We start from the raw sequence: 27,133 nt of genomic DNA on the forward strand, positions 1-27,133 counted from the left end.
AAGACTTACTAAACGGGCCTCTGGGCGACTACAGCAAAAAGAGGTCCGGCCTCCATGAGATCGAGCAAAAGAAATGATGCTTTCTGATTGTGGAAGAGATAGAAAGGTCGAATGACGCACTCAATATGAGGTACTTTGTGGCCACACCATGTACACAATAAACTTGGGCTAGATAGGTGGCTCGTTCCGCTTTGACCTATCAGATAGTCAATGATCAGGGTGATGGACGAGGCCACGGGAGACCTGGGCCACCAGGGCTATTTCTAGCTTTGGAGCAAGCTCATGGCAACAAGAAAAGATGAAACGCTGATCCGACACGCTCAAACAAGGCAAATGGGTGGCTAAAAGGCTGTCACAGGATGGCCGACCCTGTGGGTGCCTGTCTGGGCTCTGGATGGAAACGGTTAAGCGGGCTACTGGGGGGCCGCTACTGCTCAAAGTTCTGCTTCGCCCCGCCTAGCGCAGCCTAGTGAGCCAGTGCCGGCGCCTATTCATCCAGACGTCCTTCAATTCGACCGCGGCGTGAATGGGGATTCGATCCTTTGGGTGTGAATGGGATCAATGCCAGCTGCTTCACTCGCCCTCAATGTGATACACACCTTCTGATCACCTTCACTTGCGACACCATCTCGTTGCACACTGTTTGTTCTCGTTCTTCTTTGTTCCTCGTTACCTCGTTTTGTCAATTCCCTCATTGTTGAGACTTCCTCGCCCTGTCCAACTCCAACGTGGTCGCTGCGCAAACTCCTAATCTACACAACCCCGCCATTGCACACTCTGAGAGCACACTCAAGTCACCAACCAGATCTTTACCGCCCTGAAAAACTGCAGATAAAGCTTGAACCTCGCAGGCGAGAAGCTGCACGAAGGAGACAATACTGTACGTCGCCTTCACTCTGTTTGTTGTCGCATACTGTATGGAATGTGGAATTTGACCTCCTGCATTTAGCACACTCCAGAACCTCTCTTCTGTGGCTGCGCAGTCCATCTACCCATCCTGCAGAGACAATTGCCCTTGCCAACATCGACATCTTACCACCTTGAGCGCTGTCAATTGCCTCGACTTAAGGGCGGGATTCACATTCAGACACCCCAGCAATCACTGTGAAACAGCGCAGACAGGCGGAGCCAACTTCGCCTAGGGCCCAAGCGCAAGCGAGATACCCTCACTTCCATTTCCGGTCTACAAGGTCGCACTCTCACACTCACCCTCATTCCTTCGAGCTGAACACTTAAGACTAAGACGAGAGCTGCCCGTGGGCGAAGTAAATTTGTGTGACTTTGGATATCCCATAGGACTCACAGGCAGGGACACGTGCTCGATTACATCCAACAAGGACATATTGTGACTTGCCGGAAACATGGGACAACCACAGCAACAAACTGCGCCATCAGGAGGCTCCAGGAAGATCTCGTTCAACGTCTCTGATCAGTACGATATCCAGGATGTTATCGGGGAGGGTGCTTATGGCGTCGTCTGGTATGTTGGCCGTGTTCATGAAATCTTCGCAACGCACCCACTGACTCCCCAAAGCTCTGCCCTGCACAAGCCATCTGGCCAAAAAGTGGCGATCAAGAAGATCACTCCATTCGATCATTCCATGTTCTGCTTGCGTACGTTACGAGAAATGAAGCTGCTACGATACTTTAACCACGAGAACATCATCTCCATTCTCGACATTCAAAAGCCACGAAATTATGAGTCCTTTGCCGAGGTCTACCTCATTCAGGTTGGTCTCGCAGCAACGGGGGCCAGAGAGCAAAGTGTTGACACTTCTTTTACAGGAACTCATGGAAACGGACATGCACCGTGTAATCAGAACCCAAGATCTCTCCGACGATCACTGCCAGTATTTCATCTATCAGACCCTGCGCGCCCTCAAGGCCATGCACTCTGCGAATGTTCTCCATCGTGACCTGAAACCATCAAATCTGCTACTCAACGCCAACTGCGATCTGAAAGTCTGCGACTTCGGCCTGGCTAGGTCCGCAGCTTCAACCGACGATAACTCGGGATTCATGACTGAATACGTTGCGACAAGATGGTACCGTGCTCCAGAAATCATGCTCACGTTCAAGGAATACACCAAAGCGATCGATGTATGGAGCGTCGGGTGCATCCTTGCAGAGATGTTAAGCGGCAAGCCCTTGTTCCCTGGCAAAGACTGTGTGTACTCCTCCTCTTGTGACCGTGGACTGTACTGACTGCCCCTGCTAGACCACCATCAGCTCACCCTGATACTGGATGTTCTTGGTACTCCGACAATGGAAGATTACTACGGCATCAAGTCCCGACGTGCGCGAGAATACATCCGATCATTGCCCTTCAAAAAGAAGATTCCTCTGAAAGCACTCTTTCCCAAGACCTCGGACCTGGCATTGGATTTGTTGGAGAAATTGCTAGCATTCAACCCCGTCAAGCGCATCACCGTTGAAGAAGCCCTCAAGCATCCGTACCTCGAACCATATCATGATCCTGACGATGAGCCGACCGCGGAGCCGATCCCAGAAGAGTTCTTCGACTTTGACAGAAATAAGGACCAGCTCAGCAAGGAGGAGTTGAAGGCGTTGATTTGGAATGAGATTATGCGATGAACTCGACGAGGGCTGCCAATGTTGTGTGTCTGCTACCCGCTTGCAAGAACAGAGGATGGCAACAAGCGCTGATTCGGATTTTTTCAGGCCGTGTGAAACCATTGTGCAGAAAAGTGGTCGACGCGAGAGATAATGTGATTGGCAGGTCCAGGGTTCTTTGAAACGATGGAAATCATGTGAGGAGGTCACAGCAATCTTCAAAGTTGAACTTTGCCATGATGGTTGCCCAAACAAGCAAGCATTCGCATGTCGCATCACAGCTGAAAGAAAGAAATGCATAAAACCCCAAGTGAAACGATAGATATCAGATCAATTGCAGAATCGAAAATTCTCGAGCTCCTTCCCTCGTTTCCCGTTTTTAAAGAAACGAGAAAATTAGCATCCTGTCTTTTGCTTCTGCGTCCCTCTTCAACAGCTGTTGGCACTGAGCCTTCCAATGAGGCTCAATACGTGTGTGTCTTTGTGTAGATAGCACGGAAGTTCTTATACAGTAATACTGGTGTATCTAGCTCCCGGGCCGACTCAATCAATCCCATTCATCATGGGAGCGTGTTCATTTCTGTCCCAGTCCCGGCCCCGGCCCTGGCCGCAGGTGGTTCTGAAAGCTCAGGCTCGGAGGAGCACGGTACTTGTTCGCCATTGGCAGTCCGCTGTTGTTCCTTGTGGACATCATCAGCACCGTCACTATCATCATCATCCTCATTGGCGTCTTCAGCAGCGTCGTCACCATCCTCATCCCCCTCCTCCACAGCCTTAGCATTCCCATCCTCTTCCTCTTCTTCACCTGCACCTGCACCTGCATTCTCCCCCCTCAACTTCCCCCCTTTCCTCTTTGGAATGACCCTCAAAAACGCCTTGCCCCAATCCTCTTCCTCCAGATATCGCAGCAAGATCTCCACGACGTGGTTGGTGGCAAGCACTTTCCGGGACGTCATCTCGAGGTACTCTCCGATCGGGAGCTTGGCGGTCTTGATGCCCCGCGCCGCGGCTGTCTTGTAGCAGATGCCCTTGTGCCGGTTCTTGTCCACCAGTCCGCCGATGATGTATGTCGAGTACGGCGATAAAGTGGTGAGGGTGTCGGGGGAGTCGGATGTTAGATAGATGACTTCGCCTTTGGGATGGGGAGATAGGAAGGACGGGTCTGGTGGTGATGAAGAAGAATGTGGAAGTCCTGGTTGAGTGGCGGAGTTAGGGGCTTTTGGTGCGGATGGTTCCTGGGGCTGGGGAAGGCTGTCTGCGTCGAATTTTCCGACATCTTCGGATTGTAGAGAGACATCTGCAGCCTTGAGATTTTGGTGCGTTGCTTCCTCAGCAGGTCCCGAGCCATCAGCGCTGGCGGTGGTAGCAGCGGCGGCGGCGTACTTCTCAAAGCATCCGGCCAACTTCCCACCATCACGCCCTCTCATCAACTCTTCGGCCTTGTTGGCCGCCTCGACAAAGTCCCCCTCCACGAACGTCACATTCCTCCAATTCAGATAATGCTTGCTGAGCACGGTATCGAATCTCTCCTTCAACAGCCCGCCCCAGGAGCTAATCACAAGGTGTGCCTGATACCGGGCGCGCGTGTTGTCAGAATATGACCGCGTCAGTTGTGAACCAAGCGATATCCGCTCTTTTTCCATCATGAGATCGTCGAAGCCGCAGTCTATGAGGATGGTCATGGGGATCTGGACGGGACGGCGGTATTTCATTTTGGAGGACGGTTGTGGAGGAGGAGGTATCGGCGACTTTGTAGACTTCGTTCCTTCAACTTGTCCGTTTTCTTCAGAGACAAGGGACGGTTGTTGCTGCACTACTTGGAGCCGGTGCTGTTCTAACTCTTCTTCTCGGGCTGCTCGTCTCCTGGCCCTCTTTTCCTGTGTCTTTTGTTTTCGTTTCGCTTTGCGGTAATCGCGAGCTGCCTCCCACTCTTCTCGCTTCCGTAGTTTCTTCAGCTGGTTCTTGGATAGTGGCTTCGGCGCGTCGCCATTTTGTTGTTGCTGCTCCTGTGGTGGTGCCGTGTGGGCAAAGTCTGGTTGGTTTTCTGGGTTCGACCCCAGGCCGTCGTCCGACTCATCCCGGACGTCTTCTTCTTCTCGCGGCACTGAAGGGTCTTGAAGATTAGCAGCACACTCCTCTGGCTTACTGTTTTGCAACGACGGAGCATCGACGGTGCCAGTGACTGCCCGTGTGCCAGGTAAATTTGACAGGTAAGAAGCATCTGCGTCTGCATCTTCAGCCAAGCCTAAGTCATCGTCCGAGTTAAGCTTCCGAAGCTTTGCAGGGCGCTCCTCTGCGTCCATAGCGAGCGTGTGGTCAGCCAAGTGAACGTAGAGCCTGGGAAACATTATTTTCTCCAAGTATTATTTTGTGTAACTCGATAGTATGGGGGGTTTGCGCAGGCACGTGCTGCTTTAAGCTTCTGCTCCAAATTGGGCAAAACCCGACCTCGAGCCTCCAATCGACCTCATCTCGAACTTCCAAGCTCCTCTTCCACTCACCGACCTGCGCTCTGTCTATGTAGGTTCCCGATACGCCCAACAAGATCCAGGACCTGGCAGACAAATGCCTCAAGACCTCCCGCCCACGGGCGGCTACGAAGCCGTTCAATACAGAGTATGTTCCGCTCGCAAGCTCTCCCTCCACACACGTTTCCCCAATCCCGTCTATCGTCACTCAAGAGCAAGAGAGCAAGCAGCATACTAACATTTCCCCCCCTCGCTTTCTTTGTCCTGCAGCGCAACATCCCCACCCGCGGCCTCAAACCCTTCTGGTACCTCGTCGGCGTCGGGCTCGTGATGGGCTACGGCTGGCGCCAGGTGTTTATCGGCCAGCGCGAGAAGACGGAGATGGCCCGCGAGAAAATGTGGAGTCGCATACACCTCACCCCGTTGCTGCAGGCGGAGGAGGATAGAGATCAGGTCCGGAGGTATTATGCGGATCTGGCGAGGGAGAAGGAGTTGTTGGGAAGTCAGAGCGGGGCTTATAATAGTGACCGGTACGTTTTCTTCCCATTCATCATCTGTGGTGTTGTTGGTATTCTTTCGTCTTGGACGAGGGATTGGTCTGGGTTGGATCGAAGTATAATGGAAGCGGTGGGGAGGATTCTGCGACGACGTGGAGGAAGAAGACACAAGGTCGACATGGGCGAGAACCGCATGGCTAACACTTCTATTCCTGTTTTCCACAGATTCGTGAGACCGACATTTACAGCCACACCCGGCAGAACGGTGGAATGAAGGACGACGACACACACACACATCGCAGACTCTATCAGCCTTCCATCCCTTGCTCTGCTCAGCTTTGCGCAGCTTGGACACATCCTATCCTGCAGAATCCTGCTTCTTCTCCAGCGCTCGCAACTCCCCTGCCAGCTGAGGAGCACAAATCATAGCCCTGAAAGATCCGAGAGTGAAAGGAAGCACAAAAACCAAGAACCACCGGGTGGATCAGGATGTGGGAAGATATCTCTACCAGTCCGACATGTAGATAAAAATCAAAAACTCACGATAAAAGAAGATAAAACGTTCGAATAGGGAATGCATTGTTCCGCTACAGATAATCTTCCAACAGTGTGTGAGAAGCCGACGTCTCACGGCCCACTACATTTCTGCTGAGCTTCACATGCCTGCCTTTGAGTGCTACCCGCCTCGATATCCAACATGCCGCTTGCAACTACTCTATTCCCTATTCCCCCAACCACTGTTTTGTTTGCCCTCTTGCTCCAAGTGCTATGCTAGCCAGCAAACATGTCTGCCACTCCCGCCAAATCAGTTCCGTCGTCGACAGTACCTCCCCCAATTTTCTGTCCCGCGTCCTCGACACCCTGCATGCTCAACATCTCTCTCTGCTTGTATTTCTCTAGTATCTTGGAGTGCTGCTGCCTCGTGTCGATCTTACCGAGTTCGCTGACCCGCACGCCTCTCACGCCCTCGAGGAGTGCCAAGATGATGGCTCGGAGCCTCTTGGACCGGTTGCCCACCGAGGCTTCCTTGAGAAGGAGGCCAGAGGCGTGGCTGACCTTAGCCTCGGTCATGCCGGGCAAGCTGAGGATCACGTCCTGCGGCGTCGAGGTCAACGGCGGACGTTCGTGGGCGGGCGTGGTGTCCGTGGCGGGGACATGGCTCGGCAAGCCGTATGAAAGCCAGATGGTCGCTATCAACTGGGCATAGTAGACCTGGTGGTCGGCAAAGTAGCCGTCGTTCAAGCAAGTGATTGCCGTCTTGAGCATCTCGGTCGAAATGTACTCGCGCACCGCAGCAGCTTCCTGGCCGCTGATGAAGCGGTCGGACGCAAACTCTGGGACAAGACGATGCGCACTCGTGAGCATCTGGTTGGACGACTTCATATCCTTGAACGCGAGTGCATGGGTGACGAGGACAAGCAGCTTTTCCAGGATCTGGACATTCGAGAGCAAAAACTCCCGCATCGTTTGTTGAGTGCCGTCTGTCAAGTGGCTGCGATTGACTATCGATTTTTTCGAACTCAGATCCTGATCGCGCTTTGGTGCTAACCAGTGCGCAACCAAACTGGCTGCCCGATAGGTAGTCTGCCGCAGCACTGAGTCGTCTCTCATCTCCTCGCTTAGATTCTCCTCGTCATGCTTGTTCTGTTTCCGCTGGTTCATCTTCTCCCACTCCATAGAGAGCTTAGTGTCCATCTGCACAAGAACGGAGAATATGATTGGGGTGAGAAAATGCTGCCGGCTTCCGGGCGGACATTCGTCAATCAACTTCGGTAGCATCTGAAGCATGACAGAGAAATGGTGCGGACTCAGCGGAGCCGCTGAATCAATAGCGGCTTGCGCGATTAGCTCGGGGAGTTGCGGCATACTGTAGAAAGTCGGGCCCAGCCTGCCCAGCGTATGGAGGATGCTGTAGCATTGTTCCAGGTGCCCTCGTATCTTCCCGCGCACCGACGATGCAAACCCTTCGAGTGTGGACTTGGAGGCTTTGACTCTGCTGTGAAATTCGCCCATGGAACCTGTCGAGATCCCGGACTGCCAGTAGCGGTCTCGGAGAACACGTCGAATAACGTCCTCCAGCTCAGGGGGAACATTCGGCCATGAGGAGGGATTGTGCAATTGGTGGTTATAGCTCGTAAGACGGAGAACATACTCCAGCATCGTGGGGACCATGGGTGACCACAAATCACATATTATGTTGTGGAGCTGAGATCCTTGTTCGAGTCTGTCGGTCGATATGCTTAGAAAAATCCGCGTCGCTCGAAGAGGTAGTCGTGCATAGGCAGACAACATTTCATTCTGGATCTGCACCCCGCGATTGTCGTAGGGAACTGCCGACCAATCTTCAATCTTGCCCGCTTCCAAAGACGCCAGGTACGGCCCAACCTGATCAAACCCTTGAAAATGGGCAAACGACTCCAAGCTGCTCAGGGCAGATTGAAAATCTTGGCTCGCCCAGGCTGCGGCAATGGGCCGAAGAAACTCTTCGAGCTTAGCTTGACGTTGGGCGTAGTCGACCCCGTTTGCATGTTGGATAACAGAGAAGAGCGTAGACTTCAAATCAACCTGGAGCCGCTCATTGGCGCTAATTTGATCTATTAGATCGGAGAATTTCGCTTGCAGCTGGTCGTAGAAAGTGACAAAATAGTCGGCATGTTGCAACGACAAACGCCTCAACTCGCCTGTAGCATAGCTGTGCAGGTCCTCGACGGCATCTGCATAGCTGGAATCCTGTTGTCCAGCGATGATGAACGACGACAATATGTGCTCCAGAACGCTAAAAGCGAAGCCCGTGTCCTTCTTCAGAGCTCGATTGGAGGCTTCAACTGCCGACTTGATCTGGCGTTGTCTGATTGATGGGTCTTTGAAGTGTCTGTTGTTCATCATGTTCAACATCCAAGCTTTGCTCTCTTCCCGCATTCTTTGTCCTAGCTGGTCTTCTTCTGGACTTGAACTTTCTCGGTGTGCCCCCTGCCATCGATCAAACCCTCTGAAAGCCGCATCAACCATGGCAAAGTAGGCATCAGCGCGTAATATATGCATCGACACGCGTTCATACCTCGTAATGTCGAATTGTTGTTCCGCGAGTTCGATGTCACTTAAGAGAGCATCAGCTCGACTCATGACGGCATGAAGCGCGTCTTCCAGTTGTGCAAAACAGATCCATTCGATGACAGCCGCGCAAAGCCTGCGATAATTCAGGAAGAACCCATGGCGTTCCGGAAAGAGCTCGATCTCTTCATTCACAAAAATCACGACAGGTTCCTGGGTATCATCAGGAAGCTGGTCGTACTGCATGAGTCGTTGTGAGGCTACCTCCAGAAGCGGACCAATACATTGGGATACGGCGGGAACTGCCCGCCAGCTCGCTACCTCCAGCATCTTGGCCCAGGAGTGAACGACTGGAATGGAAACGATCAGGCTTTCATGTCCGGCCACCATAGTCAAGAACCGCAGAAAGGGAAAAAGGTCGAGGGTGCCAGCATCTGGAGGTTTGTATTGGCACATGTGATCCGCAAACAGGGACATCAACTCCGAGAGCTTTTTCGAAATGGCATACTTGCTGCTGTCCAGTTCATTCACCGAGACAACAGACCAGCTGTATAGTTGTCTTAGTGTTGCGATACTGTCTGGCTGAATTAGAGGATGCACAAGAGCTTGCACCTCGAGCTCTTCTAGCCGCATTCTTCCGTACAATGACACTAGACTGTCGATGGCAGCCATGATGAGGTCGGGATCTGCCTGGGTGAGGAACCCACACGTCACTGCCAAAGCCATTGATTGAACGATAGCTGGTGTCATGACCCAAGTGAAGGCTGAGCGTATAGTGGCAAGAGCTTTCAGCACGACCTCCTTGAGCTGCCCCTCTATGCTAGGGCCATGGATTGCTTCTTCAAGGAAGTTCCTGATTCTGATGAGCCACCCGTCCTTACCATAACGCACGTGGTGGGTAATATCGCCGATCTTGATGCCTCCTGCGAAGTTTGAGCTGGAGGTGAAGATCTCGACAAGTGCGGAGTTCAAATCTCGCCCTCGCATGATGGCAACGCTGTCGTCACGGACAAAGATGTCTTCGGACAAATTTTCCAGTATTGTGAGAACAAAGTCTTTGCGGACAAGGTCTTGTTCCCACAAGTACACCAACTGCTCATCCAAGCTGAACATATCCAGGGCCCAGTAGCGCTTGGCCAACTCGATCCACAGCTCAGCTATCTTGTTACGAATGAAAACATAATCCGTGTCCTGGACCGACCGGCCCAGCTCGTTGATACAATCCCGTAGTTGATTGGTTTGCTGCTCAGAGAGTTGGTGAACCTCATGCCGGACGATATGGCTGAGCATGGAGAGTCCGAAATGTTGTACCAGAGGCGGTTGCGCTTTGTCACTTGAGAGGGCGCAGCCATACTGAAGGGCTTCATTGCTCAGTTTCAGACTCTCTAAATACTCCGAAGCTTGCCTCCGGATTTCATTCTTGGTGGTGGGGTTGTGGATGACTTGTAAAGCTTCCAGAATATTGGAGGTGTCGAAGGACTGTCCATGTGCTCCATTTGTGGTGCCGTTGGCTGTAGCTAGATCTGTCATCTCCAGGTATGTCGATCTATATTTTGACAGTCTGTGATGTGAGTTGCATGTCGGCCTTTGGTAGACCGACTCACAAGGTAGAGGATACGGATCTGTTGAGCTGCTTCTGTGCTGGTTCGATGTAGTTCTTGGTGGCAACTTGGAATGATGGTAGAGATTGCAAGTACAAAATCTTCCCGTTTGTCTGGACGTTTGGTTGGTTCACCGTGAAAGATTTGTCACCGCGGTCACGCGGCCACCGCCCGTTGAGTTCGTTTCTTTAAGAGAGCATCCGGTGTTTCTATCCAAAATCCAGCGCGGGAACAGATGACTGCGAGTGTGTTTGCTAGCGTTTGCAGCCAGTGTCAAGGAAGAATCGTAGGAGGAGAGAAATTGGTTTAGGAACAGCGGCATGCGACACCCGCCACTGCCAAATTGACGATTTGCTGATGAAACAAACTCCTGCCAAACAAAGAGTCGCCTGGCCCAAAACGGAAGGTTTAGCCGGGCTTGTATATGCATTCCTCTTCTTTACCTCTGACCATTCCTACCATTCCTGGGTATTAACACCTGGCTCGCTGGGTATAGGACCTACTATGTATGTGGACCTAGGTACTCTCCACGGCCACTTGCTAGGACTAATGGACTTCTCACTCTGTACAGGTGGCCTACACTTCCACTCTCTCCTCTCTACTGCTGTACCGCACCCCCTCCCATACCTCTGCCCATCTTCCGGGCTCTCCCTTCGCGTCTATTGTGGCTCGCTCCACCCCTGCCTCTGCCTTGCTCCTTTCGCTTCCTCGCAGCCTGGGTCCCTGCGTCACCACTGGGGCCTGCAGTACTCCCTCCGCCACCGCGCCCACGGCCCCAAGTGCGGTTTCCCCTGGTCTGCGGCTGCTGTGTCCGTCGACCTCCGCTCTCCCCTTCTCCCTCGCTACCTTCAGGGGTATTGTCCCCCTGCCATCGTGTCGAAGCAAGGGCAACCTGACTTCCTCTGAAAGTCTGGGTGCCCGAGTATTTCTTTTCCAGCCGATCTTGCAATTTCGGGTCCTTCTTCAGCATGATAGCCCATCCTTCCAGCTGTTCATCACTCATCTCTGTCTCGCGTTTCAGATCTTGTCGGACCTTGGATATCCGAGTCTTGCTGTCACGTGCGAATAGCTCCTGGTTGCCCTTCCACGCTCGGAATAATGTCTCTTCGTGGGGACTCTGCTCAGGACCTCGCTCTTGCTTGGGCCTGGTGTCAGTGTCAAGCGTGGAATCTACTGTTCCACCCACATCGGCAATATCGTAAGTGTCGTCCCGCTCATCGTCGTCCGAATCAAACGCTGCCAATGCCGACATTATCGCCGCTTTGCGTTGTGCATGCTTATGTTCCGTTTCGGTGCGGTCAGGACTGATGTCCTTCCGTCCTCTATGCAGCCGACCTGTAGATATGCGAAGTTTGTCGAAGTCATCTCCGTCGAATATGTTCTTCCTCTCTGGAAGCAGTGGGGGTGTCGAATGTGGCGCAAGATCATGCGCTGGTCCAGCAACGTCGAGTTCGGGTCCTTCGAAGGCGCCTCGATCACGCAGGTCAGCCGGGAGTGAATCAGGCTCTAGTAGCGCGGCCACCACGGCCTCCGGGTCGTCATGGAAATGGTCGAGGAGCTTGAGAATATACCCGGTTGAAAGATCGGGAAAGAGGTCATGCACTTGTGATATCTGCGAGGCCTTATGAATGTGCATCTCTTCGTTCACATTAGCTTTGCCTTTGCCTTTTGCGTTTTTCCGTCTTCTTGCACCGGTTAGAGGGTGCAAATGTCTTGTATTTTGTCGATAGGTGCTAAGTGACTCTAGCAAACCCTGACCTCGCTTACTAGAACTCACAGAAGAGTCTGATGCGAGGTGCCTCAAGAAGGATGTACTGCAAACCAGGTTTGACGTTAACGTTGGCTCATTGGGTTTTCCCTTCGTAAGTCGATCGGCCTCTGATTTCATGAAGTAGAGGTGGTCGAGCAGGAGCGGGCCATGGGAAGAACCGTCCGACATAAGGCTTCGCAGGCAGTAGAAGATGTGCTCAGTCAGCATTCTTTGGGACTGGCCTGTATCAGGTAATGTCTGCAACCGACTGTAGGCCTCGATCAGCGCCTCGAGGTAGTCTGAGCCCGTCATAAGCACGAGACCTGCATCCGCGGAGACCTTGACAAACGCATTCATTTCACGCATTCTCTCCGCAAGCACTCCCGAGCCGGGTTGCGTTGCAAGATCTGCCGAGACGGCTTTCTTCCAGCCCTCGACGGCGTTCGTCATTTGGGAGTGATCCCTCTTCCAGAACGTCTTCAGCGTCGCCCGCCAGTCCGACACCATTGCATAGTGCATGCTCGCCTGACACAATAGCTCCACGAGGTTTGCTGCGTCGTAGTCCAAGGGCGTGTTCGTGACCAGTAGAAGCCGTCTCAAGAGCAAATATGCGCGCTTCACCAACAGTCTCTCCTTCTGCGAGTGGTTCGATGGTTGTTTCCCATCCTCTGCTTGACTTGACCTGAAGAGTGACGCGAGAAAAGCCACGCCACTGGCCTCCGTGCCGAACTTCAATTTGGAGAAGTCTCTGTCTGGTAACCGGAGGCGAAATTCCAGACTGAACAACCAGGAGTCAACGCATACTTCCCACTCCGCAGGCGGTAGGCTGGCTTTGACGTTTGGTTCTGGGTAGAGGGCTAATGGTGGGAGGCTGTCCGGCATGCCTGGGACTTGCTCCATTTCCAGTGAAGAGGTAGTTGTCCCGAGTCTATCCAGGGAAACAGATAACTCTACCCGTTGGAGAACCGAGTCTTTGTCGAAGAACGTAGCTTACCACAGCGTTCAAGAACAAAGTCAACTTCATCATCAGTGAACTGACTTTGGTGACTTGTTAGTGAGTGGGTGACTAATAATATTGACTTTCAAAGAGCGATTCCGTAACAGGACTAGTTAGCGGCTCAACCCGCCGCCAAGATTTCAATCGCACTTTGCGCTAGACGAGGCGTCGCTTCGAAAACCACCGCAGGCAAGTTTCCTCGAACCGCTCCCTCTTTAGTTACTCCTTTCTCCAGCCTTTCATCACTTTACCGAACCTAGTTGTTCAGGTCTTGATTGGCGCCGACACTCTCTCCGTTCCTCTGAGTCGCATATCGCCCATCGACATCACATCACCGCACAGCACTCGCAAAAGTCGCTTAAAAAAATGTCTTTCCAAAAGCCCGAGAAGGATTTCGGCGAAGGCCCAGTACGTTTTCTTCCCCCCTTCTCTCCTAGAGAGTGCTATGATACTGACCTTCCTGTCAGAAAATCCACAAGATCCGCATCACCCTCACGTCGCGCAAGGTCCAATCTCTCGAGAAAGTGTGCTCGGAACTCCTCGACCGCGCAAAGACCAAGAACCTCCGCGTCAAGGGCCCCGTGCGCCTGCCCACAAAGACCCTCAAGGTCACCACGCGCAAGACCCCCTGTGGCGAGGGCTCAAAGACCTGGGACATGTACGAGATGAGGATCCACAAGAGGCTGATTGATCTCAACGCCCCGACCGAGGTCGTCAAGCAGATCATCATCAACATCGAGGCCGGTGTTGAGGTCGAGGTTACCATCGCGGCATAGAAGGGTCGAGTCGGGGGAAGGAGGAATGGGACATCCGTAACTGGAGTTTGTTGTTCCGCGTGGGTGGAGAGATATGGTCGGAATGGGGAGAAAGGAACGAGTGGTGGTCGTTGTGGGCAGACCAGGCCTCGAGAGGATATTGGCTCTGTTGCGCTCCAGCTGCTACAACTACTGCGGTGGAGAGCCTGTGTTCACGAAGCAAGGTTTATGTCAAGGAACCAATAAGCAAGAAATCCCACGCAAAAGACTCCCGTGGTTTGCATTCCCGTCCCGTGTTCGTGAATGTACATGTCCCAAAGCGGAAGTACAATTTTTTACAGTGCCTGACGCTGTGATCGTTTTCCGCATCGATACCGATTTTTGGTTTCTGTAATACAATGCAATCCCGAAATCCCAAAGAGATCTCCCCGCCAACAAGCAGAATGCAGCTCAGAAGTCGTAAATCGCCCATTCCCTCAAAGGCGGCACCAACGGAATCTTGCCATCCAAGAACTTCCCCTGTGAAAATAAATACCTATAGCGATCCACAACATCGGCGGTATACTCCTCCTTTCCTCCTTCACAGTCCTCGATCTTGTCCTCCCTGTTCAATGCCACGACATCGGGCGTGGCACCGGCGTCCGGAAACCAGATCTTTTCCATGCCTTGGCCATCAGGACGTCGATAGCAGGGTATGGCATTGATGTATTCGACGCGTTGGCCGCGGTAGGAGATAATCCGGCCAGACGCGTCCTTTTGCGGGGGCTGAAGCGGGAGGGTCTGAGTATAGTGCACGGCGTGGGGAGGCCGGTCGATGAGCGGATGAGGGGTTGTCGAAGTGTTGATGATGGGTTTGGCGACCGCGGGAGGTTGGAATGTAGCCGGGGTTGCTTGGGGTGGCTGAGGCGCTGTAGGTATTGTTGAAGGCGTTTCGAAGGGGTTGGCTCGAGACGCCGGACGTGAGGCTGCTGGGGTAGTTGTGTCCATGTTCTCATCTTTGGGTTGGACTTCTGCAGATGTAGGAGCGAAAGGATTCGCAGGAGCTGTAGTTTGGCCGAATGCTGGTGTCGAGCTGGACCCCGGACCAGCCTGGCCGAACACGGGAGCAGCTGTCTGACCAAATCCAGCCGAAGTAGATGCAGCTTGGCCGAACGGCGAGGTAGTGGACGCAGGTGCTTGCCCGAAGCCAGATGTAGCCTGCGGAGACTGGCCGAATGATGAAGCTGGTTGCCCGAATGCCGGTTTACCGAATGCTGATGGTTGACCAAAGGTAGATGTAGGCTGCGATGGTTGCCCAAAGCTTGAAGAAGGCTGACCTGGCTGGCCAAAAGTTGAAGAAGGTTGACTGGGTTGTCCAAAAGTCGAAGAGGGCTGGCTGGATTGTCCGAAGGTCGAGGTAGGCTGTGAGGTCTGTCCGAATGTGGAGCCGGATTGAGAGGGTTGACCGAAAGGGGAGGAAGCCTGACCGAAACCACTTGATGGCGAGGCTGGCGCAAAGGGATTCTTCTGAGACGTCGACCCAAAGCCAGAAGACCCAAACGCTGGCTGTCCAAATGCGGAAGACGGCTGAGATGGCTGGCCGAACGTAGAGCTTGTTTGGGGAGATTGGCCAAATGCCGATGTTGGCTGTGACGGCTGTCCAAAGGTAGATGCTGGTTGCGAAGTTTGACCAAAAGCCGACTGTCCGAAGCCAGCACCACCAGGGCTCCCAAAGGCCGGTTTTCCAAAGGGGCTTGATGAAGACCCAAACCCGCTGCCATTTGCTGGCTGTCCGAATGGACTGTTTGTTGAGCTTCCAGCCCCAAAGCCGCTCTGCCCAAATGCTGGTTTCCCGAAAGGAGAAGTCCCGAAACCGGAGGCCTGGGCAGGCTGGCCGAACGACGATGCAGCGGGCTTCGCGAACGGACTTGTTGACGAGCTCTGGCCAAAACCATTACTGGTACCTGTGCCAAATCCATTCGATCCACTCGACTGCGACTCAAAGTCTTTGACAAATTGGTCCCGTGATTTAGTCCCATCCATATGTGTAAAGTCGTCTCTGTTGGGGCGTTTCTTCTCCGCGTCCAGCACGAACTTCTCGACATCGCGCGCATTGCTGAGGATCTGGTTCATACTTTGTTCGGCTTTATTCCACAGGGCGATGGCTTCCTGGTCGCCTTCATTTTCCTTGCCTTGGCTCGCAAGCTCGTAGAACCTCACACGCACTTCTTCGGAGCTAAATTCATTGTCAACCAGGAGCGAGGCTGGAGAATTTCTACCCGGACCATACGCGGAAAGAATCCACTTTGGTCGGCCCTTCCCGGCTGCAAGGTCGTTTGGGATCTCATCGGGGTTGAATTGCCACGCATCTCTCCGAGCTAAATGTTGAAGACGTCAGTTGATCGCGTGGCTGTTGAGGCCAGTGATGGGCAAGGTGCTGGGCAAGTGCTGGGCAAATTGATGGGCAACCTACCACTGCCACCGCTACTACCTCCAAATCTATTCCCCGAAAGAGCGCCAAATCTGTTCTGATTTGCAAAGCCTCCTCCTCCTCCTCCGGGATGCTCATTCCGGCAATTCGCTGCAGAGAAAGTATCCGTCAGTTGTCGTCCGGGGAAGATGAGGTCGGACAAGGTTGTGCAATTGTAATGACAGCACCGGAGACTTACCGCCAAATTTGCAGTTTCCTTGCAGAAAGTATTTGCAGACGACCATGGTAGCGACTCTCTCGCCCTGGACAGAGGTCCAAGGAGATTGGGTGGGTGTGTAGGTAGAGCAGAGAGACGGCGCAATTTCGGCGGTGGAGTTGACTCACTCGGACATTGCGTCCTATGATGCTAATCTTCCAGGCGTGGTAAGGGACTTCAGGCAATAGTGAATTCACAGCTGAGGCTTTGGCAGCGTAGTGTCTCGAGCTGGATGAAAGTTCTGAGAATAGGAATGGGTGGGTTCGTGGGTATGAAGTGACGCTTGGCCTGCAGTCTGATGAAGTGGAGTCACTTGGTCAGCGAGATGATCTAGCGCAGGAGTCTGGATACAGTGGTGAATGTGCATAACCAAAGTACTTTGGGGTCGTGAAGGAAAATGGTAGTTGACATCCCCTTGAAAGTGATGCGCCCAGACGCGTCCAGAAAGGGCTTAGAGCGGGCGCCGCTTAGTCAAATCTGTACGTTCCACAGCCTTGTGCCTCACCAACCTCAGCCTTGCTTCAATTGTGACCGAGATCCCACCAGGTCAACTAACCGTCTCAGGACAATTCGGCAACGTGCCCTCTGTCGTGTTCGGGAAGCCCTTTATGGCATACGTTTTACTAGACTTACGAGGAGCGCAAAGGAAGACGGAAACCACAAACAGACAATCTGAGAAAAAGGGGTAAACCTCAGGTTGCTAGCATCCAGTGCAGAGGGTTGGTGCACTTCTCAATTGCCTTCTCTTCATGCTACTTCAATTTTTGTTGTCCGCTCGCGCGTGAGGCAAACGGCATACTTTCCACTGAACTGAGAACCTCCTATAGCCCCAGATATCAGTCGCACATTCGGTTGATTTGACCTGGAGACGCTGTATTAGCCCATCTCAAGGATCAGCTCGAGCCATAAGTTTGGAAGTCGACGGTGGATCTGCTTGCAGGTAGTAAGAGCCTGGGCTGTGCGGCACCCGGAAGAAGCTGGGCTTGGAGACTAAACACCTACATCTCCCGAGACGGTGCAAACGCCCACAGCGCGTAACGGAGAATATGTCCAAAAAGCTTGAGCTCTTGTGCCATCCCTCCGGAAAGGGGACATACAGGCGGACCTCCAATAGACCCAGACCCAGCCGGTGTACACGGCCCCAGCTCCAGCGCTGATTCCTTAGATGCAGGCACACCTCCCCAACCCCTGGGCAAGGCAGACAGAGGCAGCGTCTCTGGGCCTGTGTCAAGGAACTCGCATTCTCTTATGCCTATCGAGATTGAAGTGATTGACACCTTTCAGGCTAGAACAGGGACAACAAGTCCTCACTTGTCTTCTTTCCGCCAGCATTGTCAAGTTGTTGTTTCGCGGGTGGAGGCTGTGACTGGGACAAATCCATCGAAGCAAAGCCATTCAGGATGTCACTGTCGGACATTCCCCCAAATGCAGACGCAGCCGATGGCACGGTTGAAGAGCCTCCATTGCCAAACACTCCAAGTAGGTCATCCATATTGTTGGCTGCAGCAGGCTGGCCGACCGTGGGTGAAGCCACTCTTTGTGGTGTCCCTGCAAGCCCTTCCAAGCCCGAGAGGCCGTCAGAAGGCTTCTCCGACGCCGATGCAGGCGCGGCACCGTCGAAATCGATGTCGAGTAAGTTTTCGATGTTGTTTTGTGCTTCGGGAACCTTGCCTTGGACGGCCGCTGCCGCAGCTGCCGCGGCCAACGGATTTTCACGTGCGTTCTGCATTTGTTCTTCAATTGCAGCTCGTTGTACCGCGTCAGCTCCAAAGCGACCTTGGCCAACGAATTGCTCTGGCGGCTTGTGATAAACTGAAGCTAACGTCGAGAGCTCACCGAGCAACCTTTCGAGAAGCGTGGGTGGTAGTGATTGGATTATGGTAGTTATGGGTGGCTTTTCAGAGAGGATAATGTTCTTTGGGGCATTTTGGTCGCTGGTGTTGGAAAGAAGTCGCCAGTATACATAAGCTCGGTCGCGAATGTCGGGGTTGTCGCTTTCGGCAGTTGCAGCATTGAGAACCTTCTGGACAAGACCTTGGGCAGCTTGCGGGCGCTTCAAAAAGAGCTTAACCACGGCGGTAAGGATCTGAAGCTGGGTCTGGTTCATCGTCAGTGATCTGTACAGCGAGGAGATCCGGTCAACCTACTTGTGTAAATTCTTCGGCGAAGCCATCCACAAACCCACCAAGGATGTCGCCGGCATTGCTGATTTTTTCTGCATACTCGCCGACGATCCAAATCAGAGACCCTCGCGCATTCGGCTCATCCAGCTCGTCGATACATTTGCAGAGTGTGGGGATGATCCCTTCGTAGCCTGGGTACTTCCGGAAAATATCCTTGATCACTACAATGACCTCCTGCACCACGTAGTTGACCTTTGTGTTGATAAGGTCCAGCAGAGCATTAACACAACGTTCGCTGGCACTTTCAATCTTGATGGCAACTTGCCCAATGGCCTTGACGGCTCGGCGCACAAAATCCATGTCCACTTCTAAGGCATATTCTTTGAGTTCGGCCAGCAATTGATCCACGTTTGACTCGTTTGCTATACGCACCATTATTTCAAGTTTTTGAAATTTGACGTAAGGCGGATCGTTGTATTTGCAGAAAAAGACCCGGATTTCTTTGCTGAGAATGTCGGGTTGCTTCTGCAGGAGAAGGTCGATGTTGCGGAGGGCAACGTACTGTACTTCTGGCGCCGAAGATACCAGTGTGACCAGCGGAGGCGCCATTTTCTTCAGGTACGACTGTTGCGTTTCCGTCGGAAGATATCTCATATGTAGGAAAACAGCCTTGACGGCAGCGACGACCACGCTCGAGTTGACATGCTGGAATTGGGGCGCCACTCTTTCGCAGATGTGCTCGGCCTCTTTGACGTCCTGCGCCTTGTATTCTGCCAGTGTACTCAAGATCGTGACACGGCCCCATTCCGTGCACTCGTTCAGAGCCATGAGTAGCTTCTTCAACGTGTTGGGTGTGATCTGCAGGGCATTCGTCTCGGGTGCCGATTCGTTGATTTCCGCGAGGGCTTGGACGGAGTTTGCTACCACCATCGGGTTCGGATCCCCAATCATCTCCTGCAACGTTTCCAGAAAGCCATTTTCGAGGCACATGGAAGGGTTGAGATCGAACAGTTTTGCGACGCAGATTGCGGCAGTCTTTCGAACATAGGGCGATTCGTCTCGGAGCGTCTTTCTCAGGGGTTCTTCCATATAGTCAATCATTTTGTCAACTCTTATGCACCCCATCGTTCGGATCGCCAGGGCGCGGATGAGAGGATTGGGGTCTTCGGAATCTTGTACAAAGGTGTTGACAGCAAGGATGCATAGGTCAGGGTGTGATTTTGCATAGTTCCTGTGGTCAACGTCAGTATGTTGAAGCACTCGGTCGAGGCCCGGCATACTGACATCAAGTACAAGTAGACTAGTTTCTTTTGGTCGAGGTCAGAGGTCGCAATGTTTTTGAGGACATCCGGAAAGAGTGCGGAGACATCTTTGCCCAAGGTCATGGCCATGATGGTCTTTTGAATGGCCTCCTTCCTATAATCAAGACATGAGACTCTTATGCAGGTCGCTTCAACTTCAGTCGGGCTTACCGTTCGTAGGCATACTGGGATCTAGGATTACTCAGTTAGTCCATGGATTTCCACCGGGGCGTCAGTGCACATACACAAGCCCAGCTCGCAATTCAAAAGTCTCTCCTTTCTTTGGAGGCGCAAAGGCGTTCCTCACCCTGTTCATCGCCATCTTGCCGGGCTCGATTGGGACACGGAATCTGGGCGAACTATTGTGGCGGGCAGTTCGAGGTTGAGGGGCTACCTTGCCATCTCAGAGGGCTGCTCGATCCATGAGTCTGTCAGATTCGCAGTTTCTCAAGCGGGGCCGTAGTCCGAGTGTAGGAGTATTGACACCTGACACAATCCGGGGCTGGTGGAAAGACAGCGTCAACGGGTGATCTGGCGCATTTTACGGAGTCCAGGTCAACCTGAAGCGCAGGAGGGAGTGCCAAGTGGCTCGGTGGATGGACTGCGGGTTCAGGCTCCTTTGGGACAATGGCGATGCCGCCCTGAGCTCCGGCCGGTGGACACCCCTACAGCCCCTATCATTGGCCCCGAAAGCATAGGTATGGCCATATCAGCGTCAAACGACTCCGATTTCTGCGGTGGCAGCTCAAGCAGGATGTGCCTCGTCACTACATAACTACATTGGAAGAGAACGATCTCATCTACCATTCGACAAGAGTTTGACAGCTCATATAAATTCGATGTCTACCCCAGTCACCTCTTCTTCAAGGTGCAGATGACGCCCTCCTGCTGTACGAACCAATGGTTGCAGATGTGCCAGTCCTTCTCTGGGTATGTCAACTCGACATGATATTGTCTGAGCAGCTCAGGTATGACTTTGTGGATTTCGATCCAGGAGATGTTGCGACCAATACACTTGCGGCTACCTGCGCCAAAGTTCAGCTCCCAGATGGTGTCCATCTCCTTCAGCTGGGTCTCGGCCGCCGTCAACCATCGATCTGGGTTGAATTTTTCCGGCTCTGGGCCGAAGACATCTAAGCGATTAGTAACCCAAGGATTGATACCCACGATGGTGCCCGCGGGGATGTGGTAACCCTGGACGGTGAGGCCTTCAGCTGGGACATGTCGCTCCATGAGCAAGCCAACCGAGGGATGAAGGCGCATGGATTCCTTGACCACGGCACCTAGGTAAGGAAGTAGCGTGGTGGCTTCTTTGAAGGTGATGGGTTGACTGAGTTTCCCCTGCTTGTCTGCGTTTTCGATCTCACCAACCAGGCGATCCATACACTCTGGATGGCGGCAGAGGAAGTAGATGATGGCACGAAGTGCGATAGCTGTCGTATCACTGCCGGCAAAAACATTTGTCGACAGGTGAACCACAATGTCGCGAGTATTCATCTTGAGGGGATCGGAGGACTTGACATATGCCCAGCGACTAAGCATGTCACGACCTTCGACGTCGGCGTTGATCAGCTCGCCGTCTCGTTTGATGCTTGCCCGTCCGTTGATCGCCTTGAGGGTGAATACTAGCACTTGGTTCCAGGTCTCCATGGCGGGCATGAGGCGGGTGAAGAGTGGGTTTCCGAGGAGAGCATGGTGCAGCTCCGGGACCTGACCACAGAGTGCTGCATACGCAAGCATGCCTTCAATTGCTTTCATCATGCCCTGGTTTTCACGGATCAGCAGGCGCGTGGGAATAGATTTGCGAGACTTACATCGACATCTTTACCTTGCTCAAGAAACCCAAGCTTGCTTGCGAAAGTCACCTCTCCGACAACATCGAAGGCAAAGTATTGTAGCCAGGCACCGAGGTCCACGGGCTCTCTTTTTGAAGCAAATTCATTGAGGCGGTCCATGAACAGGTTAACACAGGAATCAATGGCGGCTTCTGACTGTAATAGATTCGGCAAGCTATAGGCGGCCCCGATTTTGCGCTTCTCGATACGATGGTATTCCGGGTCGCGGGTCGAGAAGAGATTCATCTCTGGCCTTTTCTTCCACGAGATGCATTGTATCGGATAGAAGGCCGTTTTGGTAAAGTTCTCCTTGATCCCATATATGACCGGTATCAATGTAGGATCGGAGATGGACACGTGGTTGGGTCCAATGCGTACCACGGGGCCGTACTTTTTGTGCAGATCGATGGCGGTGATGTGGGCGTGCCCTTTGTAGACATCATACAGCCTCCAGAATTTGGTATAGGCTGCGACTGGAGGACCGGGGATATTTCTGAGCCCTGGTCTGAGCCTGTTGTATACCAGCGAAATCACCAACAGACCCACAAGAATGATGACTGGGTAAGTAACAACAACATGCTTGGTAGAGGAAACGAGACCTGTGGAAGTAGTAGCCATACTGCCAGGCGGCTTGTCCAGATGCTACGGAAAGAGAGACAGAAACCAAGGGTTGATCGCAACTCTTCATCGCCCCTCCCTCCGGCCTCATTTGTATGATTTTGCTGTCCTCTGATCAACACGCACCCGGATAATGCACGGATAGTGGCATCCATCAGGAACAATGACTCCATGTCTTCATATTGCCCGTCTGTCGAATCTCAACATCGGTGATTGGCCATGATGAAGATCAATGTTCTGTGGAATGGAGCTTCTTGCTGGAACTTAACAATGCTGTGGAGCCGACCCCTCATTGAGACACGGGGCCCCTTTCCCCAGTGACGAACAGGAGCGCAAGAGTTATGACATCCAGCGGGGGAGTTGAAAGAGGCAGCGCTTGAGTGAACCATTGACGTGGGTCTGACAAAGTGTATATCTGGCTGGGCCAAAAGTATCCAGGAATGGAAGTGACCTCCGACGAATCTGATAGGCGGCCAAGCTACTGCCTCCCTTCGTCCGACCTATCAGCCTAAGGCGCGAGGCGCACAATGATCCACTGCACAAATGATGGCACGCTCCTTGAGACAGCTGCCAGCCAGACTGGGATTAACTAAGGTCCACAGCCCCGGATCCGAGGCAAGGGATCACATCAACCGATCATCGGATGAGGATCCCCACGGAGAAAGGAGTAAGTACATACTTGCTCGATGCATAGTGATGCCGCGTGCCTTTGCGACACGATGGTATCGCATCCTGCCCTCTTCTGTACCCATCGGGGCGCAAATGGTGAGGTGACGGATGGAACTCTGCGGATTAGGATGTGGTTATCGACGCCGAGGCTGCCAGTGCTAACGCTTTCTTCTCGCAAGGCTATACGAGGTAGGAGGAACCCATCTTCCCTTTCTGCTCCGAGCTCACGGAGGATACGGTGGCCCCTCGGACAATCACGTACCCAGCACGAGGAAGAGGAGACTGGAGGGACGATGGGTGCTATGCTTTTCGACTCTCGTAGGCGGAACAATATGCAGCTTCCTGAGCCATTTTGACGTCCGTCTCCTTTATGGCGACTTTGACGTAGCCTTTCCTCTGAAAAGGCCGTTTGCTGTGGTCATCTGCATAAACGCAGTTTGGGTATATGATGAGACTTCTCCTTCTTGTCGCCCTGGTAGATGCATTCCACGTCGGTCTCCACGGACAGCCACCAGGTCCAGCTTATGGCGCACCCGTGGACGTTGGCCAACAGCGCGCGCGGCTACGCCCTCTCCCAACCATTATTGCAACTTGCTATTAATGACAAGGCCTCCCCAGTTGCTGGTGTCGGAGCCATATTGCACGACAAGTAGCACTGTCATCATGAGTATTGCTCAAATCCGAGGCGAGAACACTGTTCACCACGATACACATCCAATCAAGTTCTGGAGACCGCAATTCTTACATAGGATGAGAAGAGCAACAGATGAATCATCGAGTTTGATTGCTTGCATCTCAAGGAAGTCTCAGTCTCCATTACATGTTACTACCCGTCCACTCTCACTGGGTTATGAACTACCGCTCTGCTTGTTTAGTGGTATCGCAATCGGCGTTATTCCGTCCTCGGTCCTCTCTTGTTCGGCCGCAATTGTGCCATCTGAACGAACATACAGAGCGAGCTCAGGGGTTTCTCCAAGTGTAACTTTGACACCTGTTACCTCGTGTTGAGCCTCTACCTCTTTCTGAGCCCCCGTACTAGTGATTTGGGTTTCGAACCAAACATAAATCTCCTTCGGCGCTGAAGAATCACCGTCAGCGGGAGGTTTGATTATACCGAATCCTGGAAACCATGTGGGATACTGCGCAACCAGAGTCGATGATGAAGCGGCTGGGTCTTTAGGCCTTCGCCTGAGCGCGAGCGCCACAGGAGTCGCGTTGATGACTCCAAAGACATCGTTCCTCATAAACCCGTCATTGTCGATTTTGGGCCTTGGTTTCTCTACTGCTCCAGTCTTGGGAACGACGTAGACCTGTCCAGGGACGATATCTTGCTCGTCATGCAAGGCTAGAATGCTCGAAAACCAAGTCAGCCATCTTGGGACACACAAGTCTCGGGGACTCGTGAAATGCGAACTGCGGGAGTCTTGCTGCATGGCTGTATACGGTGGAGGACTTACCTGTCTCACCCAGCGACTTATAACTGATCGAGTACACCCAACCCTCCGCAGTGAAGGTTAGTGTCACAATTGTTTTGGGGAACCATTCTGTGAAATATAAGGTCAGTGACCGAAAGATGACGTCCATGTCGCATTGACAAACTCTCATCCGATTCATGACCTCCCACGAATTCGAATGGTATGACATTGTCCTTCGATTCGAAAAGCTTTTCGGCCTCATCCTTTGGAGGCTTTCCGACACGAAGTGTGTACGGTGCGCTTTTCAGAATGTCAAGCGTTGTGGCATTGGGGACATTAATCGTAAGTGTGTAACTTGACCGGGGCATCTTTCCAACTTGAAGCCAGCAGGGAAGAACTAGGTGGTTGGATGTGATTAAGAAAGAAGGGGAAAGGCCAAATATTTATACGCTACCGGAGGGAATGAGTATGCCTCGACCGGAATTCCGTGGTGCCATCAAGGCCCTTCGACCTCGTCACATCAAGAGCGACCTTTCACGCGACCGCTCAACGTGACACTGATCAGCAGGGTTGTGATATAAAGAGAGCAGGGAATATTGCGAGGCGTTGCTCTCAGCTCTCAGCTCAGGTCCGCCACATTGGGAGGTCGCCACGTTGGGGCCAATCAACATGATGCCAGATTTGGACGAAGGTGGTACAAGGCTTCGTCCGCAAGAGCTAGCGAGTCTAGACCGCGTTCATCGCTAAAACTTGACGGTTGTGAGGTAAGGCTGCGAATATGCAGTTGATTTTGAGCTGAGGGACTCACCTCTTTCCAGCCAGCCATCGAAGAAACACCGCTCGATCTGCCAAATCAGGACGACAAAGCGAAGTCTCAAGCACCTGACATCGCTCAAACGGTGAGAACTGGACGACAGTCGATAGTATAGGCTCGTGAATATGCAGGGAAGACAGTCTTCCTGCCACAATCGTCGCCCACGTCGCCCGGAGCAGGCGTTGACTCGTATCGGCCTTGCCTTTCGATGCATGAATAAACCAAAGCAGACCAAACCCAGCCATCGTGGCCCGGATCTTTCAAGCTTGTTCTCGAGGCGGTCCATCCCAGCTTGTCCTCTTCAACCACTGCATTTTGACACTCGACAGAAATCAAGATGTCATGCCCAACCACGTCGAGCGGGGTAGACATTCAGTATGCGCTGACCATCAACATCGAGAACCACAAGGCAGCCGGCATCCTCAACAACAATGCCTACAGAATCTGTGTAGGCTATCCCGAAGATGACAAAGGGTTCGACACGACGGTGATAGGAGGAAAAGCGCTGAGTGAGTGCCACGTGGACAAGGAAAGGCTGTCAGGCCTGAATGCTGAATGACTTCAATGTTGTACAGACTTCGACTCCTCAACACCGGTCAAGGTGACCTTTTCAGCCAGAGCTGCTGCTGCTGTTCACTATTCCATCGGCTACGCCAAAGAGTTCAATCCAAGTAAGCGTTGAGTCCATCCAGAGGAAATGATAAACTCAAGTCAGGACGTTGTCAGACACCTAACATCCTATCACCAGATTCTGAAGTCCTTCAGGCGAAGGAGGTCAAGCTTGGGCAAGTCTACCGACTTGATAACAGCGGAGTGGCCAAAATCGAAGATGCAAGCTGGGTCCCGTCGGATGCTCTGGGATTCGAGAACTCAATCTCTGCTTCGCCTATTGTGCTTCGAAGGACCGAAGACGACCCTGGACCTGCACCGACACGCTATAGGACGCTTCCGGTCTGGGTTCCTGGCAGGGGCTTGATAACACCTCCAACCCCTTCAATGTCGGTCAAAGTGTGGTTGGAGAGCGACTCAACCGCCGAGTATGAGGACGACGATCTGGGAACCCATGACATCTCCGAGCCCTTTCGTGTGAAGTTCAGGAAAGGCAACCCGACAGCTATCATTCTTTTCAAACAAGACGGCACATTCAGCCTCAACTCTCTCAGGATCCGTGCCTGAGATCTAATGGAGACAAGCTCCGGGCCAGCAAGGAGTAAAACCAAAACCGAGTTAGAGCAGTAGCATCGTAATTGATTGGGCGACGAAGATTCGCCCTCCGCTGTGTTCAGGCACACTTACCATAAGTACTGCATTAATCCGCCATCATGACTTCTGTGGAGAACTTAGAAGTCCTGCAGACCTGATGCTGCATTCTTCAGGGAAATGTGAAGCAGAGGTGTTGTCGGGGCAAGCTTTAGCCGAGACGTACATAGTACTTTATCTTGTATGTAGCATTGTTAAGCTGCAGTCGGCGGCGACAGCGGGACAATCGGCGATGAGATCAGTATGGCAAGAGAATAGAGATACTACATACTAAGTACATAATACTACTATGTAGTAATACTCAGTATGTACTTTATGTATGCACCAACGGCAAGGAGGGTGAGCGACTGCCTGAGCAAAAAGTTGAGCCAGGTCACATGATGGCCGAGTAAAGCGGCAGGCCTTGTTCCCGAACGGGTGCCAAGGCATCAACACAGGATCAACACATACCATTGATGTATCATACAGTAATAATTACTACCCAGCTAGGTACTATGTAGCAGTACCACTATACAGCGCTAACACTACTACAACATAGTATCTTAGTGGTACTTACTATGTATTTAAGTCTATACAGTACTATACCATACTACGTATATTTGGTACTACAAGTACTACATAGTACATAGTATGTATGTACCTGCTACTATGTACTACATAGTAAGTACTTAGTATCAAATCGAGCCAAACCTCTCAAATCGAGCCAAACCTCTCAAATCGAGCCAAACCTCTCAAATCG

At 52.5% G+C, this 27,133-nt stretch overlaps 11 protein-coding genes across 11 annotated transcripts; 4 read left to right on the forward strand and 7 right to left on the reverse strand.

Moving 5' to 3' along the window:
* Positions 1-1,361: 1,361 nt before the first annotated feature.
* Positions 1,362-2,595, forward strand: Z520_01434 (mitogen-activated protein kinase; the record flags this gene model as incomplete). Its single annotated transcript, XM_016771952.1, has 4 exons — positions 1,362-1,480; positions 1,535-1,730; positions 1,786-2,167; positions 2,219-2,595. The coding sequence occupies 4 exons, from the start codon at positions 1,362-1,364 to the stop codon at positions 2,593-2,595; spliced, it is 1,074 nt and encodes a 357-aa protein (XP_016637091.1).
* Positions 2,596-3,134: 539 nt separating this feature from the next.
* On the reverse strand, positions 3,135-4,877 carry Z520_01435 (uncharacterized protein; the record flags this gene model as incomplete). Its single annotated transcript, XM_016771953.1, has 1 exon — positions 3,135-4,877. The coding sequence occupies one exon, from the start codon at positions 4,875-4,877 to the stop codon at positions 3,135-3,137; it is 1,743 nt and encodes a 580-aa protein (XP_016637092.1).
* Positions 4,878-5,139: 262 nt separating this feature from the next.
* Z520_01436 (uncharacterized protein) lies at positions 5,140-5,813 on the forward strand (the record flags this gene model as incomplete). Its single annotated transcript, XM_016771954.1, has 2 exons — positions 5,140-5,190; positions 5,313-5,813. The coding sequence occupies 2 exons, from the start codon at positions 5,140-5,142 to the stop codon at positions 5,811-5,813; spliced, it is 552 nt and encodes a 183-aa protein (XP_016637093.1).
* Positions 5,814-6,310: 497 nt separating this feature from the next.
* On the reverse strand, positions 6,311-10,120 carry Z520_01437 (uncharacterized protein; the record flags this gene model as incomplete). Its single annotated transcript, XM_016771955.1, has 1 exon — positions 6,311-10,120. One exon carries the CDS (start codon positions 10,118-10,120, stop codon positions 6,311-6,313), a length of 3,810 nt encoding a protein of 1,269 aa, XP_016637094.1.
* Positions 10,121-10,789: 669 nt separating this feature from the next.
* Positions 10,790-12,841, reverse strand: Z520_01438 (uncharacterized protein; the record flags this gene model as incomplete). The annotated part of the gene is made up of 1 exon (XM_016771956.1): positions 10,790-12,841. One exon carries the CDS (start codon positions 12,839-12,841, stop codon positions 10,790-10,792), a length of 2,052 nt encoding a protein of 683 aa, XP_016637095.1.
* A 463-nt stretch (positions 12,842-13,304) lies between these two features.
* On the forward strand, positions 13,305-13,714 carry Z520_01439 (40S ribosomal protein S20; the record flags this gene model as incomplete). Its single annotated transcript, XM_016771957.1, has 2 exons — positions 13,305-13,346; positions 13,406-13,714. The coding sequence occupies 2 exons, from the start codon at positions 13,305-13,307 to the stop codon at positions 13,712-13,714; spliced, it is 351 nt and encodes a 116-aa protein (XP_016637096.1).
* A 429-nt stretch (positions 13,715-14,143) lies between these two features.
* On the reverse strand, positions 14,144-16,387 carry Z520_01440 (uncharacterized protein; the record flags this gene model as incomplete). The annotated part of the gene is made up of 3 exons (XM_016771958.1): positions 14,144-16,050; positions 16,146-16,253; positions 16,342-16,387. The coding sequence occupies 3 exons, from the start codon at positions 16,385-16,387 to the stop codon at positions 14,144-14,146; spliced, it is 2,061 nt and encodes a 686-aa protein (XP_016637097.1).
* Positions 16,388-17,644: 1,257 nt separating this feature from the next.
* Z520_01441 (uncharacterized protein) lies at positions 17,645-19,873 on the reverse strand (the record flags this gene model as incomplete). The annotated part of the gene is made up of 3 exons (XM_016771959.1): positions 17,645-18,457; positions 18,507-19,713; positions 19,767-19,873. 3 exons carry the CDS (start codon positions 19,871-19,873, stop codon positions 17,645-17,647), a joined length of 2,127 nt encoding a protein of 708 aa, XP_016637098.1.
* A 762-nt stretch (positions 19,874-20,635) lies between these two features.
* Positions 20,636-22,236, reverse strand: Z520_01442 (uncharacterized protein; the record flags this gene model as incomplete). Its single annotated transcript, XM_016771960.1, has 2 exons — positions 20,636-21,547; positions 21,598-22,236. The coding sequence occupies 2 exons, from the start codon at positions 22,234-22,236 to the stop codon at positions 20,636-20,638; spliced, it is 1,551 nt and encodes a 516-aa protein (XP_016637099.1).
* A 1,517-nt stretch (positions 22,237-23,753) lies between these two features.
* Positions 23,754-24,688, reverse strand: Z520_01443 (uncharacterized protein; the record flags this gene model as incomplete). The annotated part of the gene is made up of 3 exons (XM_016771961.1): positions 23,754-24,250; positions 24,363-24,449; positions 24,505-24,688. The coding sequence occupies 3 exons, from the start codon at positions 24,686-24,688 to the stop codon at positions 23,754-23,756; spliced, it is 768 nt and encodes a 255-aa protein (XP_016637100.1).
* Positions 24,689-25,471: 783 nt separating this feature from the next.
* On the forward strand, positions 25,472-26,310 carry Z520_01444 (uncharacterized protein; the record flags this gene model as incomplete). Its single annotated transcript, XM_016771962.1, has 3 exons — positions 25,472-25,643; positions 25,710-25,805; positions 25,883-26,310. 3 exons carry the CDS (start codon positions 25,472-25,474, stop codon positions 26,308-26,310), a joined length of 696 nt encoding a protein of 231 aa, XP_016637101.1.
* Positions 26,311-27,133: the final 823 nt, after the last annotated feature.

This window comes from Fonsecaea multimorphosa (genome assembly GCF_000836435.1).
Source record: "Fonsecaea multimorphosa CBS 102226 unplaced genomic scaffold supercont1.2, whole genome shotgun sequence".
NCBI lineage: Eukaryota > Fungi > Ascomycota > Eurotiomycetes > Chaetothyriales > Herpotrichiellaceae > Fonsecaea > Fonsecaea multimorphosa.